This window comes from Girardinichthys multiradiatus, chromosome 4 (genome assembly GCF_021462225.1).
Source record: "Girardinichthys multiradiatus isolate DD_20200921_A chromosome 4, DD_fGirMul_XY1, whole genome shotgun sequence".
NCBI classification, from domain to species: domain Eukaryota; kingdom Metazoa; phylum Chordata; class Actinopteri; order Cyprinodontiformes; family Goodeidae; genus Girardinichthys; species Girardinichthys multiradiatus.
In genome coordinates this window covers 46805739-46823796 of record NC_061797.1, presented here as the reverse complement: position 1 = coordinate 46823796, position 18058 = coordinate 46805739, and the positions used below count along the sequence as shown (strand labels likewise).

Sequence of the window (18058 nt, the reverse complement as noted above, 5' to 3'; positions counted from 1 at the left end):
GAGGGTGGCCACATTTCAAGCAGAGAGGTCCAGGTATCTTGGTACCTTGTTAGTGAGTGATGGGAGGATGGAGTGAAAACGCTTGGATATATTGTGGCCTCCTCTGCAGTAATCTGGCCACTTCTCTAGTCTGTTTTGGTAAAGAAAGAGCAGAGACAAAAAGTGAAGCCTTTGATTACAGATTTGTCTGGATCTCTTAGCTCTACAATTCAGTCTAATTTGGAGAAGTAGGAAGACAAAAGATGGAGATACCCTTCCACCCGATAGTATCTTTGAGAGAATGTGCTTAACATATTCTTTTCTGCAACACGTGTTTTATAAAGAACAAATATTGCTAACCAATTATGGAATTTTATTCCCATAAACATTTCTTCCATTTACATAACGATAGATATCTACGGTACCATTAATAATGTCCAAAAAAAAGTTACAGCCGTATAAGGTTTTATGAAATACTGTACTACTGAGAAATGTTGGAGACTGGGATTATCGTCATCCATTTAGTTTATATACCTGCTTCCTTGCAGGGTAACAGGGGTGCTGGTCCCCATCTCCAACAGTCAATGAGCAAGGTACACCCAGTTCATCACATAGCAACACAGAGACTGTTGAGAGAAAAAAAAAATGTTTTTACCAAGACAGAGACCAATGATTGTAACTCAGAATCAGTTTATTAACATCTTGCAAGAGAGAATAATTTTTACAGTATTGGACATGTGCCCAGGAGTGCTGCCAAATCATTCTGCCTACGCAAAGCAAACTTCTCCTTATAACAGCTTCAACAGCTTTCATGGTAATTCCTATAAGACCCAGACTCACAGAGGAGGGACCTGTCCACAACAGAAACTGAACTTTCCAGTGTGGCATACGTGTTATCTCTGGAGAAAGCTGAGGAGCCATCTCTCTAAGACTTAACAGAACCATGTGTCCTAACCCTTGCCATTGATCAAGTTTGTAACACAACAACACAGATGGGGTTTAAATCCTTTTATCAGGGCTTGCAGAGTATTAGGTCATAAACCAAGGATTTTAAGCAAGGCACTAACATTTTCCGTGAAACAACGGGGCGCGGCGTCAGTGGCATGTTGGGTTAAGCGCGCAACCCATGTATGGAGGCCTCAGTCCTCAACACAGGCTGTTATGGGATTGAATCCCAGCCAGTTGATGGATTCTGTACTCCCTTACCACACCATTTCCTGTTTACTCCCTGTCAAAAAGCACTCTGAAGAAATAATAAACACCAGTAGAGCCAAAATAAATAACCCTAAAAAACTAAAAAACAGACAGTATAATACGCACACTCACCACTGCACAAGGAGAACATGCTCCACATAGGCTTTTGAACCAAGGACCTTAATGTTATGAGGCAACAACTGCTGCACCATGCAGCCAGCAGTTAAAATAAAAAGGCTGAAAATCCACTTTGGACTTTAGCTTGACTGTCCATCCAGAACTTGTTTCTCCAAACGTAGACGACTCTGAGTGCTTTGAACTGTAAGATACTGATAGCAGAACTTGGAACTATTGCTGAATATTGAGATGACTGTAATTAATTTAATTAATCCACATGTTCTGACATTTAGTTTTTCTTCATGTCAACATACTCACCATTTTATGTGAGCTTTAGCATCTCAGCCACTAAAATGACATATCAAGAGCAAGTATTGAGGGCAGTAAAAACCTATTAAACAGGTCTAGTATTATTATATTAAAATCAAAATATTGCATTCAAGCAGTCCTTTGCCATTCCGACACTGAACACAGGGATTTGCAATTAATATTTTGGGAAGCTTTAGTTTAGTTTCATGGTATTAGTGTGAACCTTTGCTATGATCTTTAAGGTAATTAAGAGAATACTGCAAAGAGTCTTTAGCCAGTTTTTGTCTTGTGTAATGTTAACAGAATGATGTCCAGAAAGATGGATTATACATCTTTTGACAAAAAAATATAAAGTCAAAATGAACATTGTTTCAATTTCTTCTTAAAATATATTTTTTTAAAGTGCTGTTTTGTTTTTTCATCTATACATAGAAAACTCCCACGGTGTTTCGAGCTAAGTGGGGTTGAATCTTGTTAAAGAATACAGAAAATGTCAACATACTGTAAAACTGAAGGGATTTCTTAGAACACGGCCTGGATGCTATTTGTCAAACCCCGCCGTGTTAAAAAAAAACATATAATGCTATAGGTGTAGTTGGCTGGTATATCATTGGTTAAGCATCACTACAGAGGCCACTGTGGTCCAGAGGGTAATCCAAACGTTGTGGGTTGGATTCTATGCCCCTGGGCAAGGCACTTAACCCCGGGTTACCTACAGGTCTGCCTATGACTGTTTGTGTGATTGGGTGAATGTGGCTCTTATGTAAATCAGTATGACTAGGAAAGTGCTACATAAATTGAGTCCATTTACAGAGTGAGTAAACACACAAAAGAAGAACTGCATTTAGATCATGTCGAAACTGTAAAATGTAAAACAGTTTACTTTGGAGTTTCAGAGAATATAAATGTATTCTAACATCAGGGGAAATATTTTTCAAAGACTGATTACCTATCCCATATTTATTATTTCATTAAATGGTAGCACAGTTGGTAGCACTGTTGCCTTGCAGCAAGAAGGTCCTGGGTTTGATTCCCGGCCGGGGGTCTTTCTGCATGGAGTTTGCATGTTCTCCCCGTGCATGCGTGGGTTCTCACCGGGTACTTCTGCTTCCTCCTACAGTCCAAAGACATGCCTGTTAGGTTAATTGGTCACTCTAAATTGCCCTTAGGTGTATGAATGAGTGTGTGCATGGTTGTTTGTGTGTTGCCCTGTGATAGACTGGCACCTCTCGCCCATAGACTGCTGGAGATGGAATAAGCGGTAGAAAATGACTGACTGAGGTTTAAAATGTTAAATGTAGATACAAAAAAATCCAGCTTGAACTGGAGACCTCAGATAAACAAGAGCCTCTGTGCCTCAGGATGTAGGGAGGACAAAAATAGCTCTGGAGAACTGGCAGAGGACCTGGACTGCCAGTCATGACCAGTTTCCTTCAAATCCCCTGTGCATTATTACTGAAACTGGATTTCACCGTCACTCTGTCTGTCGGATCTCTGTTTGCTCAGAGAGAGGGTGCAGATTCTTGGTTCGCATTGTTTACTGCAGATGAAATGAAATATGTACACAACATAAATTAATCAGATTCTGCAGAAAATAATGTGGTTTCTGGAATTTTAAAAAGCCTGACTCACAAAAAAATTTTCTCCCTTCTGGTGGTTGTTCATTAAAGCTGTGTGGGCCAAGAGCAGCAACCCTGCATCAGCTGCAAATCAAAGATCCTGATTTAATTCAGTAAATTAGGTGAACTGCAGTAAGTGTGTAGGCAAACTTTAAAAATACTCAGCATTTAAAGCTCATATGAAGAACTGGAAAAATAAACTATTTGACAACTGGCAAGCAAGAAAAAATGTTAGTGCTGTCAGTTTGGAACTACATTTATTTTATCTGCCATCCAGTCACAAGTTTACATATACTGATCAGTGGCATGAATGCCATTTATTTGGGCTTTTTATGGAATTTGTTTTTTTTTTTTACTTTGTTTTTGGGAGTAGTCTGTAAATACAACTTTAACTATGAATTTGGGGGCAAGTTGGAATTTATTTTAATCCAAACAGTGTTAAAAAACATATCAACCAACCTATACCCCTTAATATATCGATCAATGTTTCTAGCAAGTTGCAGGAAGACCTTTATGATGCTATCAAGATCTTAGCAGACTTCTGGCTGGATATTCAACCACTCCTCTTGGGTACAGTCAAGAAAAAATGTTTGGTTTCCTGAGAGTTACCCACTGTTAACACACTTTCAACGTGGCCGAGGTTGGGCTTATTCCAGAATGTTAACGTTTGCCTGCTTTCTCCATTCCAGCACCAATGTGGGGTCTTTTTCCTGCTCTGGTGAAGTTGAAAGAATTTGGAGGCAACCTTCCTCTATTATATTAGTCTGTGCAATGGAACAGGACCACTGGCACCAAAGCAGGCGTGCAACGTGATCTTGTCACCGCCATGCTCGAAACTTGGACATTGTGTGTTCCAACAAATCCCAAGCACACGTCAAAACTGGTTTTGGAATGTAAACGTTAGGTTCTGGAGTGACCCGGATCTCAATCCTACTGAAGATTTATGGACTATGCTTAAAAGGCGGGTTCATCCCAGGAAGGCAACTGTGTTAAATACGTTCTTTCAATTCAGGCAAGAAGATGGGTCAAATATCCAGCCACAATTATGCCAAACCTTGTACTTTCTTTGCAACCTGCTGACCTTTATCCAAACATAAGTGGGGCTGTATGTAAATATATAAATTTGTCTAAAATACTTAAACCACTTTATGGATCAGAGAACACCTAGAGACCCAGTTCTTGTTTCCATTAACACTCCACTGCAAAAAAGGAAACGGTTCAAATAAATCTCTACAAGCCCAAAATGCATTCACATTGTGAGGGTATGTAAACATATGACTGGGACTGTATATTTGAAATGTTTCTTTAGCCTGTGATCCTAACATTTTTGTTAATTTTGTGTTAATTTATGACTACAGCCAGATTAATCTTGCAGCCTTTTTCAGGGTAAAAGCAATATTTAGACCTAATATTACATACATTTTACAGGAGACATTTCAGTAATTTCAATAACTCTGGATACATCAAGTGATCATTTTGGATCCATTCAGAAGCTCTCAAAATAAAACTGTGGTCTGAAAAACACGGCAAAATAATGAAGATTAATCCGGAAAGGATTAAAGACCGAGACACGGAACAGTACTAAAGCAAAGTTTATTAGAATAAACCAAGAAAACATCACAACAACAAAATAGCTATAAATCTATCAGTTTCCTCATTTTATTTCTTATACAGTGTGTTTATTTCAGACTTCAATACCAAACAGTTGATACTGTGATTTGAAGAGGATCGAGACAATTATCTGGGAGCATGGATTTGGTGGGGAAAGCTTTTTTTTTTTTATAACCATATCCTATCCCCATCACACAGATATGAACACACACTCCAACTCACTCAGACCAAGCTCGTTACCATGGTCGTCCGAACAGGTTGGTAAGCACTTCACCTGAAGAGCTCTCATCACGTAGCACCTTTCAGGGTCTTAACAGCCGACAGCTCACTGGAAGGTTGAACACTCACACACTGTTTATAATTATTTACACATCTGTAAAGCCCAAAGCGTTGTTGCCCACCAGTCCTTCTCAGCAGGGGTCTGAATGGTGAGAGGAGCTAGTGGATCCTCGTCAGCTCCTCTACGATCTTAATCACCTCGTCCACTGTGGCTTCACGCTTCATGCCGCTGCCGTCATCGATCTAAAAATGAAAGACAACAAGCTGAGCTGAGACAAGCCCCACTTGTGAGTAGATACACGAGCAGGAGCAGAACCCGTCAAAACATATTTAACTGAAATTAAATGTTTTTCTCCTTTCCTTTGTTTCTGTTGTTTTGAAGTGTAAACCTATATGCTGGAAATCTTTCATCCTGCCCACACAAACAGACTGCAGCTTTGTCCCTCCAGTTTATTTTCTTATCGCACCAGAAGGTAAATACAAAGACTCTTCCACAAAGACTGAAGCTATCCATAATTTAAGCAGTCAACAATCATCATCATTTAAAAAAGTCAGCTTAATTTAAATGTAACCTTATTATACCTGTAAATGAATGTTAATATGGATTGCTGTCTGCTAACTTCCTCCTGAAAACAACTAAAGGGTGTTTAATACCCAATTTTAAACACATTATAGTTCAAATATAGCATTAAAATTTAAAATATGCATAAATTCAGTTTCTCTGAGATGCAAATGAGCTACTCCAGCTATATTTAAATCAATGCTCCATTTTAAATGGCTTTGAACAGGAATTGTCTGGAAGAAACATTAAAAATGTTTGACTTAGGAGCTGTTCTTCAACCGAGATATTTTTAAGGCAAAATGATTTAAATAGGTCTTTTCAGTTTCAAAAATTGAGTTGAAAAACAGGGAAAATAAACTGTGTGCCCTTACAGCTTCCACTGGATTTCAGGGAAAAGTATGAGCCAAGTCTTACTAATCAAACGGACTACATTTACTCATTACAGGTGTGACCACATCAAGAAAAGCAGACGTTTGGGTAGTTTGCTGCTCTGGAGTGTACAAGTGTGTGTTAACACAATGTCAAGTCGTAAAGACATCAGCAATGGCAATGGAGAAGGCTTATAACTAGGGGTGCACCGATTGCAGTTTTCTAGCCGATAACGATCTTTAAAAAGCCTGACCTGCCGATTCAGATTTTTGCCAATTCAGATTTATTTTTATGACTGACACCGTCAGGTGTCATAAGGTCACAACACACCTTGAATGTTCCATTGTTAAGTTGTCAACAGTTGTTAGCACGCACATGCATTTGTGACCTGGTGGCCAGGTCTGTCGGTCAGCCCTCTCTCATGCCAGAATAAAAAGGGAACAGTGGGTGATTCTCAGAGCTTTGACCAGGTTTCACATGAAAGTATCCGCCAATCACAGATCACACAAAATGAAGGAAACCGGGGCTGATTCATCGGCCAATCAATCGGTTAGTTAGTTATAACGCCAAAGTCACACACATTTTAAAACACACCATTCTACAGTGAATAAGATAAGTCTTGACAAGTGAGAAACATTTAAGTGAGCTGCCAAACCTGTGGCTCTTCCATAAAATTTCTTAGGAGAAAGCCTTCTCTCTGTAAAACATACCTTCTCAGAGTAATAGTTAAAAACGGAGCCAGAACAATGAAGATTCTTGGCTTGTTCTATCATTTGAGGACCTGGAAAAACAACTAACAGCTGCAGCTTGGTTGAAATTAAGCCATGAAACAGGACAATGTTTGCAAAGACAGCAACAAATCCACAACAGAAAGACTGAAATGAGGTGTAGCAATGGCCCAGTTAAAGTCCACCTGAATGAAATGGCGTGGCAGCATCTCAAGAGAGCCGTCCATAAATTATTGGCACCAAACTGCCTTTCCACTACAATTAAAAGACAACACATCAGTAGTTTGTTTTGTCATGTGTGCTCACATAACTGACTGATGCAAAACTTTACATTCATTTAACTTTAACTTTGTCCTCCATTATTAACACATGATGTGCCAATTTAAAAAATGTTTTACTGTACAGGGTATTTAAGAGTCTGGGAATGCTTCAACTACGCTCAAATCTGGTTTCTCCACACGCTCAAGCTAAGCTGTAACCAAGGCAAATATAGGAAACGATGTTTAACAGAGTTCAGTTTTATTTGCCGTTCAAGATACGAGAGGAAACGAGGATAGAAAGAGAAACCTCTAGGAAGCAGACTTCAACAGAAGCTTCAAAGTCAAGAAAGAAAAGCAAATGAACGCTCAACTATTTCCTAAATTGGATATAAATGGTTGCCAGAGTCTAGACAGCAGTGTCCACTTCAGCAGCTCAGATATCAGGGAAGGATAGAGACTAAAATGACTGAAGCTCTTAACCACTAAAGAATAACCCAGTCTTTAAATCTTCCCCCACACTTTGTTTAAGAGAAAAACCACACGACAGAGACACAAAAAAGAAATTTAAGAGAAAAATATCCGAGCAAAAGCAAATAATCCTCTTAGTGGGTGACTGACAGTCAGTCAGCCTGACAGACAGACAGATAAATAAATACCCCTGGGAGACAGAAATATCCCCTGATTAAGAAAAAACCCCTCTGTTTATATATAGACACCTTTTTATCTGTCAAGTCACAAAAGAAGGAGAAAAGTATTTGTTTCACAGTTAAGAAACTTTTAATCCTCAGATTTTGTTGCGTCAATTAAGGGCTTCAAAAGTCTTTCACATTAAACTGGGAATGCTTGTTTCCCTGCAATACAATTTAAACTGGACAGGATGACTAGAAACCATTTAGCATTCACTCCAAGTTCCATTCCTGACAATGAAAGCAGTTCAACTTGAACATGAAAGAAAACACAGACCCATGAAGTTCAGGAAATGTATTTTATTCAGGGTTCCCACACAATTTCAAAGTCCCTGTTTAGCCTCAAATGTGTATTGAATTATGTAAAAATAATTTGCTATGAGTTTTAGATATTTGGGATGCATGAGTGGCAGATGGACTGAGTGCAGGAAAGTTAGTTGGATGGATGGATGGGCAGAAGACACAGAGGTGGAGAAATGGACAAATGGAAGACTGAATGCTGGATGAGTGGACAAAGTTGAAGCAACTATATTTTAAATTGGAATTTTGATGTTTCTTTTTAATCAATGACTCAAATAAAGTATAAACATAAATTTTCTTTCCCCCTTTTGCAGGCAGGGGAAAAAATGGGTTGGTTGGATGTAGTGGAAATGGACTGGACAGATTATTACTATCAACAGGGGAACGATGTTTGTCCCCAAGAAACCTCTTAAATATAGAAGACAATTTTAAAGAACTACGAACAAATAGCACATTTAACATTACTCCTGGAATATTTTTAAAATGGCATTCTGTCCAAAAAAAGGAAAAAAAAAAAACTGTTGTGCGATTTGAAGAAATATAGAAAGGATTTATGGGAAGTAAAGGCATTCAAAGCTGAGTAAAGAGCAGGAGATGTTTAAAAAGCCTGTGATAAAACTAGCAGAGGACTAGAATTTACATGTTAAATACAGGATGTTTATAAGTGGAGGACCCTGATCGGTGTGGTGATTTGAAATGAGGAGAAACTGCTCCCACCTGCAGAGTGCTGACGACCTCCTGCATCTTTGCCCGACTGAGATCCAAGAAGCTTTCAATCAGGTCCCCGTCGATGAACCCGGTGGCTTGCTCCGTCTTCCGCTCCGTGTGGAAGGACCTCCAGGTGTCACCCGGTTAAGGATAAATCATTACCAGGCAGCTGCTTTAGCCCGAGGGTGGCCCTTTGGGTGTGATCATGCAAACTTTACCTCAGGCAGAGTCAACAAATATCCAGCATGTGATAACATGCTCAATGCACCAGATAGCTGGTAATAATAATGGCCCTCCTGAGCCAGTTTTCATAAGCTGAGAATATACAGAGGGCATAATCGGCCTTTGACTATGAAATAAAAGGAAAACAACTGTTTATAAAAAGGCAAGATGAAATTAAATCACAGGGTTGCAGAAAAACAGTCATAATTTTTGTTTTTAAAAATGAAAAGTCCCTTTCTTATAACACCATGCAGCAGAATGGTCACAAACCAACTAATTGAGCAATAAAAATTACCTTTAAAGTCAGTAAAAGACATCATTTTTGCTTTATGTTCCTTTTTAGGGTTTGCTGCCATCACCAGAACCAGCACCCGTCAGTCCGGGTCACCTGACCTACTGTCACAGATAGCCGCTGTACGCAGAAAAGGATATAAGCTGTGCTCGATCTTGCCCACGCTCTTGATGACCTTTGTGAGGCGGTTCTGTAGGTCAAGCAGGAGGCTGTACCAGCCCTCAGACAGAGACGTCACCAGACCTACAAAAAGCACACAGATAATCATTTATTACGTGTGAAAGAGCTGCTCACTTAATTCCTCAAGGCTGATGACAAAGTATAACAGCCAAAAACTATTTAAACGCTGGCAACAGGCCCCTTCATGCAAGCGTCACACAGGTTTCACAAGTCAGTTTCAAAACTAAAGCTTGAGTGTTGTTGGCATGTTTACAGTACTAGACAAATTCAAGGGATATAACCAACCAATTAAAACTCAAAAGGCTCTTAAAGATTTTTGTCAAATGTAACTTAAAAAAGAAATTATTTTGTACGGAATAAATTTAGGGCGGGTGCATTTATTACCAGTTAAAATGGCTAAAATTACACACAGGTGGCTCCCATCCGGTGCACATTAGAGGATCATCATTAGCATTTTAAAGGAGGTTTTCCCTGTTTAAACCTGACTGAGCTCCAAACTGTTGAAGTGAGAGTGAACACCGCAGTAAGAAACGCCAGACCTATTCGATTCCGTTAGGAAGAAGATTGGAAACAGCTTGGTAAGGAATATAAATAAATCACCAAAGAACCAGACATCCACCATGGAAAACGTTAAAAACAGCTGCCAACATGCGTACGTCTGGCCGCTCGAGCAATTTCACGCTGAAAGCAAACAGCAAGATGCTAAAAGAAGTCTTCAAAACCCTAAAACGTCATCATGGCATCTACAGCAGGATCTTGTAGCTACTGTTGATGTCAAAGTGCATGCCTGTACAGGAGAAGAAACCTTCAGCTCTGTAAGAATGGTCAGGACATGTTTGGCATAAACCAAACAGCGGAAAATCCCAATACCACCAATAGAGGTGGAAGGGTCATGGTTTGGGGGATAATTTTGTTAAAGTGTAATCAAATCAATTCCTTTTCCCGAGATAAAAAAAATATACCAGACATGAATATGTGAAGATATTATAGAAAAAAAACGTAATAATTACTGGGTGTCCTATGTTTTTATGTTTGTTTTTCAAGTGAAATAGCCAAAATGGCATACAAAATAATTTACAAAACTTCCTTTAAGAATAGTTTAATTTATCTGTATCTTTATTTTACCTCACAAATTCATCACTTTTAGTATCTCTTTAATCAACTTAAGTTACAGAAACGCACATTTAACTGTGCTGCTTTATCTCTACAGCTCTTTCTACATTTTTGCAGATTAACAGTAATATATACCATCCCATTATGAGACAGGTAGATCATCTGCACCTTCAGCTGATTCATAATAACTGTAGCCGGTATCTGATTCCATAAAGTTAAGGCACCCAACTTTGCAGCAGCTATACTGAAACCAGACTCGCGTTGATTTCTATTAAAATATGGAAAATGTTTGTTAAGCAAAACCTTATTCCAACAGTTATGGTGTCAAGCTTTATAATGAGGTGCAGACATTTATCTTTAGCTAATTACATCTATATGTTCGAGATTATTTCGTTGTCTGTATTTGTTTGGTAAACTGCTTTTTACCATCTTTTTTTGTGCTTGCTTGCATTTTTCGCTTGTGTATTTGAATCTAGCTTAGGTGACAGTCAAACTGCAAGTTTGTTTTCTTTTTTAGGCATTTTTTTGGTGATTAAATGAAACTTGGTACAAATCCTACAGTCAGTTTAGAGGTAAATCATATCGTTCTGTTCATATATGGAAAAAATCTGGGAGAAAACACTAAAACACAAACAGGGTCCTGTTGATCTGCAGAGTTTGTTTTTCTGCATGACACCATGAGGGCGCTTCAGGAAACCACGTTGTTATTTAATAGTTGGGTTTTTAAAAAGAACTAATGATTGAATCCCATTTTACACACACATCACCTGTTTGTCAAATCTCTTTGTGGGGACTAAAATTTCTACTGATATGTTTTATTCATTTCATTGTTCTCATTTCGTTTGCATTATTCATTCTTTCAGCCCTTTAAAATCGAGACAATCAAGGCTACTCTTTATAATCAAGGGAACAGTAATAGTAGGGTGCAATTTTTTAAGACCTTAGAAACAAATAATACTTTGCTGACGTACATTTTTCCAGGAAAATCGCAAGTAAATGGAAACTAAACCTTGGGATCTGTTCGAAGAGACAAGAGATTTCCACATCAGCCTTTGTCATTTGAGGCTTTGATGCTACCATAATTATGTTATTAAACCCTCTAATGACACACGGGAGGTGGGTTACCCCTAACAGCTGTTTATCTGGCAGCATCTCAGCAGTAGATGTTTGCCTCCAAGTTCTGCGCAGCTGAACTGAGCAAAACCTTCTCACACATCCACATTATTCACATGCTTGTCTTGTTTTTGTCATGCAGTAAAATCTGCCAGTTACTGACTAAATAAGAGGATTAAAAACATCTTGGCTTTCAGAAACTCACTGATTGCATAAGAGCAGAACACAAACTAAACTGATCTTTGCCAAGCTTGAATCTGCTCTATTGGCTTGATGACATAAAATAAATTCAGAATTACACAAACTTTTTTAGATAAGACCAAATAATTTGGCATGAAATACATTTCTGTGTCACCACGCAATCTTCACTGATTGTGATCATTTCTAGATCACGATATCTGAGCGTATACAAAGAAAGGTCTTTGGAACGTTGGTCTGCATCTCGGTTAGTTATTTTTTAAGGGGGAAATAAGCCCATCGCTTTGCAGCTTTTTCTAAGAAACATCTCATACATCACAGCGTCTTGCAGAGCAATGAGATCGGCAGTGGTGTTTTATCTTCATTAGATGCTGAAGCTCATTTTGGTTTGGGGGCTGGAGAGGAAAAGTTCCAACAGAGAATGACGACTGTGGTTTTCATTTCCTGTGAAACTTTCCGCTGAGACTTTTTAAAGAATCACAGGAGGAGCAGAGGTGAAATAATGTGCTGTGTTGTGGAGCTCTGGGAGTGCTGCTGTGTCCAAATGATGAGCACTTCCTCTTTTTCATCTGCTCCATCTTTAAAGCCAGGCTGAAAGGTACTAGTTTCGAGTCTAGTGATGAGAGGTGAAAATGCGACTGCCTTAAGTTTTACGTCATTGACCGGAAAGTAAATGTTTGCTTGAAGGAAATGGCTGGGAAGGATCTTTATGTACTTGATTTGCCTTGAGAGCTTACTGCATTTAATTTATTATTTAAAGAAATACTTTATACATTACTTCCAATCATACACAACGTATCCTAGGGTCAGATTTTGTCAATACATTTCAAGACTTCTAAAGGTTTCCAAGTAGATTTTCTGTAGCCAGAAAATGAAAAATATCCACCAGCTGAGGCAAATAAACTTCAGAGATGTTTGGGATACATCCTGAGGAGGTTGGACAGTCTTAGGAAAGAAATAAAGTTGTGAAGTTTACAGCTCCGCAGACTAAATCCTGCTCATATCCACTGAATCAAGACAGAAATGAGCAGAAGTCTCAACAGTGAATGTCACAGCATAAAATCAATAACTGTCTGTGTGTGAAGACGCCACTGAAAGAGGGAAAACAAACAAAAACCCCGGAGTTTAAAGACAACTGTTTTGGGAAATCTTGAACTATGCAGCGGAAAACAACTAACCATTAGCAGGTCCAGCAGCACTCAGGAAAAATTAAAGCATAAGAGACACGTAGAATGTGCAAACAGAGAAGAATTATGGATAAAATCTGTAGAAATTTAATACATACCTTGAACTGAGACATTTTTGTTGCTCAGCTACACAGACTAACATTACTTCTCCGTGTCTATGTGAGAAAATTAACCTCACAGGTTTGCTGGATTTTCAAGACATTGGCCAAATCTTCAACGTGAGAGGAACCAATTTATAGTTTATTAGATTGCCTCAGCTTAAACTGATTAAATAGACCTGATTTTTGTACTTTGTTAATCTGACAGATTATAATCAAAGCCAGTGGTGGTTCACCAAATCCTTCTCTGTAGGTTTTTACTTTTGTGAGACCTTTTCTGAACAGTTTCCATGAAGAACTTCACAGATTGTGTAGGACAGAAGTTTGGACCCTTCATTTTAATCTCCTCTGCCACCAAATAAAAAGAATCTCGAGCCATAAAGCTTTCTCCTTCTGTTGCAAGTTCATGAGTGGAATATGAAACCAACCTAAAGATCAGGAGGGTTTGTGTCTTTAAATATTTGGATGACAAATTTCTGGCTTCTTATGGTTTGTTAGAATGACCAAAATAAATGAACTAAAATACATCATACTGTACTATACAGTACTATACTGTACTTTACTCTATTACAATTCTATAATATGCTTTACATTGCTTTAGATCGCTGTGGTGTGGGGCTATACTATACAATACTATAGTATAAAATACTACAGCTGCTTGGTCAAATACTGTACTACAATATACTGAGTTGTATGGCTGTTAGAGCTCTGCTATACTAAACTATACCATGCAAAACCTTACTGGGCAATACTGTACTGCTGTTGTGCTATATTACATGTTGGTACACTATACTATAAAGTACTATGCTGTGCAACACAATACTGCATTATCTTATACTATATTAGCATCACTATAGTGTACACTGTGCTATACTGTACTGCAATAGGCCACACTATTCCCTGTAAAAACTATCTGTACTATATTTTATAGTACTATGCTGGTTAATGCCATGCTGTATTATACTACACATTAATGTGTTACACTGTATTGTGCTAAGCTGCACTGTACTATGCTGTGCTATACTATATTGCACCTTGTTATACTATATTGGACTACACACCACTACGTTATGCTGTTCAGCACACATACAACACTATTATACAATAATGTACAATACGTTTCTAAACTATACTGTACTATGTAGCTTACTGTACTACCTTTTATTTTATTTTTTAAGTTTGTGGAAAACCTACACTACCAGTCCAACGTTTTAGAACACCTTTCTCATTTAATGGTTTACATAGATTCTCACTGAAGGCATCAAAACTGTGTATGAACACATATGCAATTATGCAGAAAATGAAAAATTGTAAAAGAACTTTGAATACGTTTTATATTTTAGATTCCTTAAAGTAGCCGTCCTTTGCTGTGATGACTGAAATATTAACCTCTGGCCGTCTCTCAATGAACCTCTGGGAAGTTCTTTCAAGACTCTTTGGAAACCATTTCCCATCAAGTAAGGAAGTTTATCTAAAACCTTTGACTGGTAGTGTATAAACGTCCAATGCACTTATGCTGCACCTATGTTGATTTGGACAGTTTTTATTAAATGCTGTTTAGATAAAAACAAGAACGAGCCGCTGCAAACTTAGTGTAAAAACCTATTGTGATTAAAACCAGAAAACCCTGAAATGAGATGTCTGCAGAAAACGTCCTACGTAAAACTTCTTAGCACAAAACAGGGGTCCAATAACATTATAATGTTACAAAGCCTAAATTAAGGCTCTTTTCCACACTAAACCACATGTTTTTGAGTTGTAGGAAAATGAATATGATAGCTAACAAAAAAACAAAGAATCTAAACTTCATACTATCATTTTTATATTACAGTTGGTAAAGTGGTAATTAGTAAACTTCTAAGGTACTGACGGAACGAATCCTCCTCTTTTCCCTTTTTATGCCAAGATAAACTAAGAGGATGCTGGTTTTTATCTGCAGCACAGACATGAGTTTGAGATTCAGCTTCGTATCTAGTGTCTCTCAGCAAAAAAGAAAATATTAACATTCATAAAATGTTTGAATATTTTTAAAAAGACAATAAAAAGGACCGTTTAGACTGAAGTTACACAAGCACTTACCGATCATCCCATTAACAGTGCCAAAGAGCACGGATCCCTGGGTGGGTGTGGAGCTCTCCCCCAGGTTCTGTAGCACCAATGAGCCATGGCAGAAGACATTTACAAACTCGCCGAGGTGAAAGACTCCAACCTCCTGCAGATGCTGGCGCTCCTCATCGGTGGTGGCCGCACTGACCACGTCAAGGACAAACGAAGACAGAAGGAACATAAAGACGAAACGATGTCAAGGGCACAACTGGAACTAGTTGGGACAAAACTCGATCAATCAAATGGAAAACGAGAAGAGCAAAGACATGAGCTGTGTTGGAAAAGGTCAGAGAATGATAGAGAGGTAATGGCTAAAAGACTCAGAAACAGTGAAAACAGCAACAGAGACGTGCTACAAAAATAAAGGTCAAAAGCACTGAGAGGTCCAGTCTGACATATTAGATGGATAATGAGCAAAGGCATAGATGTAACACAAGCTCCTTCAAACCACATCTTTCTTCCTTTTCCTTAAAGCCAACACTCGTCCAACAGTGAAATTACTACAGAGAAAAAAGCAGGAGAGTGGCTAAAAGCTCAGCTGCAAGATGAATCATAATTTCCAACACAAACACAAGGACAACGCTGCTTCACCGCATTCATACCAATGATGCTGGTCTAAAAGCTGTGTGTGGATGGAACAGCATCCTAATAACAGCATCAGTCTGAGCAAGCAAGTATTGGAGACGATTTAGGGAAATGTTTAGTAGTTCTGATCTGCAAGAGCAGCTCTGGGGAATATAATGATTATGAGAAAGAAAAAATTCACATGCGAAAACGATCCCTGAGCTTCACCATTTACATACAAGGAGAGTTTATGCTTTCCTCACCTGTCCTTTTGACAGACGAACAAGTTAAAGGCGTTCTCTGCTCCCAGGAAGTTGTCGTCGTCCAGAATTTCCACGGCACTCATCCAGTTCGGATTAAAATCACGAGCAATCTGTGGGAAAAAGAAGCTTACTTTTTACACATACAGGATCGTCTGCCAAGTCGTTTTAATGCTAACGAAGCACAAAGAAGGGTGCAGGAGGCACTTCACCTACTGTTTAAATTCTACTTGGTTTCTACTCGAGCTTTTTGGGTTTTTTCCCTATACACTACTTTTATCATTTCTGGTTCTGTCTTTTATGTGGCATTGTTCAGGAGAGTCAGTTATATAAAAAAATATCATAGCAGTGTAAAACTGCTGTTTTCTTCTGTGCACATTACGATGAACTCCTTTAATGTTGAAGAGATAACATTTGACAAATAATCAATAGTTTAGCCAAAGACATGCTCTGTAATTACCCAGGGAGCCTGTGATGGGCACCCGATATGTGAGGAGACAGAAAGCTCTTTCATCGTCTTCCCTAATGAGTTAGTAATGTGGTCAGTTTGTTAAGTACAAAAGCTTGACTGTAAAATGACAACTTGAGTTCAGTTAGTTGCTAAAAATGTATATTTCAATCAAAAATAGTGTGAATAACACTAAATTGTGTTAACATGGAACAAAAAATTAGCTAAAATGATTTACTTGCCTCACCTGCAAACCAAAAATGTGAGTTAAGGCCATAAATTTACACTGAAAAACCAATCTTAAAACATACAATAAACCCCTGTGGGTTGAAAGTGAAAACTGCTTGCGATCTTAAATCAAAGCAGCAGCAGAGTCTTCAATTTCAACTCTTCAGGAGTTTCCCCTCACATCTCACCTCTTCAAAGTTGCCCTCCATGGGTTTGTAGGCCAGCAGCAGGACGGACCTCATCAGGTCTCCCACCAGGATGAAATCCCCTTTGGTCTTCAGGTAGAGAGCCATGATGTTGTTGTAGTGGTTGCACTCGGTCCTCAACTCCTTCTCAGCCGTCCACTCGTACAGACGGACCTGAGAAACAAAGGGCAGCCTGATTTTAGAGTCATTCCTTTTAGCCTGATTTTTAACATTTTAGAGGTTGTTTTTGCAGGATTTTGTGAATCAAACAGACATTTTAGTTTCACAATGATCCATGTATCTAAGCACGTGTGAGGTGGATGTGCTGATTGGCTTGAGCTACCACCTGCTTTATGAATGAAATGTTAACAGTTAATGAGCCCAACATGTCATGCTGTTTGTACTGTTCTTTTTTAAAACTTTTAAAAATAAGAATGTGATGGAGAGGCTGGGGTGTGACCGATCTAATTGTTTTTACCCTGCTGTTACCAAGGTGTCTTGGTGGAAAGGTATGAAATAATCCCTTACATGAGTGTGAAAGAATGATAAACCTGGGTTCCTACACATTTCCCCCTTGAAAAAAAAGTATAAATTCTACAGTTATTTTCACAAACACCGACTCATTTTCTTTCAGAACTATTAGAAACTTTAGGCTTTAAGTGTCAATATGCTCAAAACAACAGGAATAAAATCCCTGAACTGTACACAAAAGCCTTTGTAATTAGCTGAGCCATACATACTGTACCTTTAATAGCCGCAGAGCTATATGATGTTGTGGGATCTGGATCTATATGTTTTCATAAAATGGCTCCACAGAGACAAGCCCCTGCATCCAGCCAGTCACGTAAAAACATTCGAGTTAGCCAGTAGCAATGTGTGGTTAATTAGCAACCCTCCAGCTGTATTGTTATAGAGATGCGTTGTATCTGCAGCCCTTCACTTCGCATCTACTCACCAACTCTGCTCTATTACTGCCTTGATTGGCAGCTGACAGGCATCACAATGACTTAACTTCAACCCTCCTACTGTAGTTATAAACACACACGACATGACAAGAAGGTATTTCAAGCATGGCTTCCAAGTGTTATGAAAGGGTTTTAAAAACCCAAAACACACTTTACTAATAGATCAATAATGCATGCT

At 38.6% G+C, this 18058-nt stretch overlaps 1 protein-coding gene across 1 annotated transcript in view; it reads right to left on the bottom strand.

The window, feature by feature from the left end:
- Window positions 1–4794: 4794 nt before the first annotated feature.
- ddb1 (damage-specific DNA binding protein 1) overlaps window positions 4795–18058 on the bottom strand; it is a 66311-nt gene continuing 53047 nt past the window's right edge. Inside the window, exons 22-27 of the mRNA XM_047362891.1 lie at window positions 16919–17089; window positions 16058–16167; window positions 15204–15373; window positions 9376–9478; window positions 8731–8854; window positions 4795–5351 (exon numbers count right to left, since the gene is read on the bottom strand). Of these exons, the coding sequence (XP_047218847.1) occupies window positions 5268–5351; window positions 8731–8854; window positions 9376–9478; window positions 15204–15373; window positions 16058–16167; window positions 16919–17089 (762 nt within the window). The 3' untranslated portion in view covers window positions 4795–5267. The remainder of the gene's footprint in view (window positions 5352–8730; window positions 8855–9375; window positions 9479–15203; window positions 15374–16057; window positions 16168–16918; window positions 17090–18058) is intronic.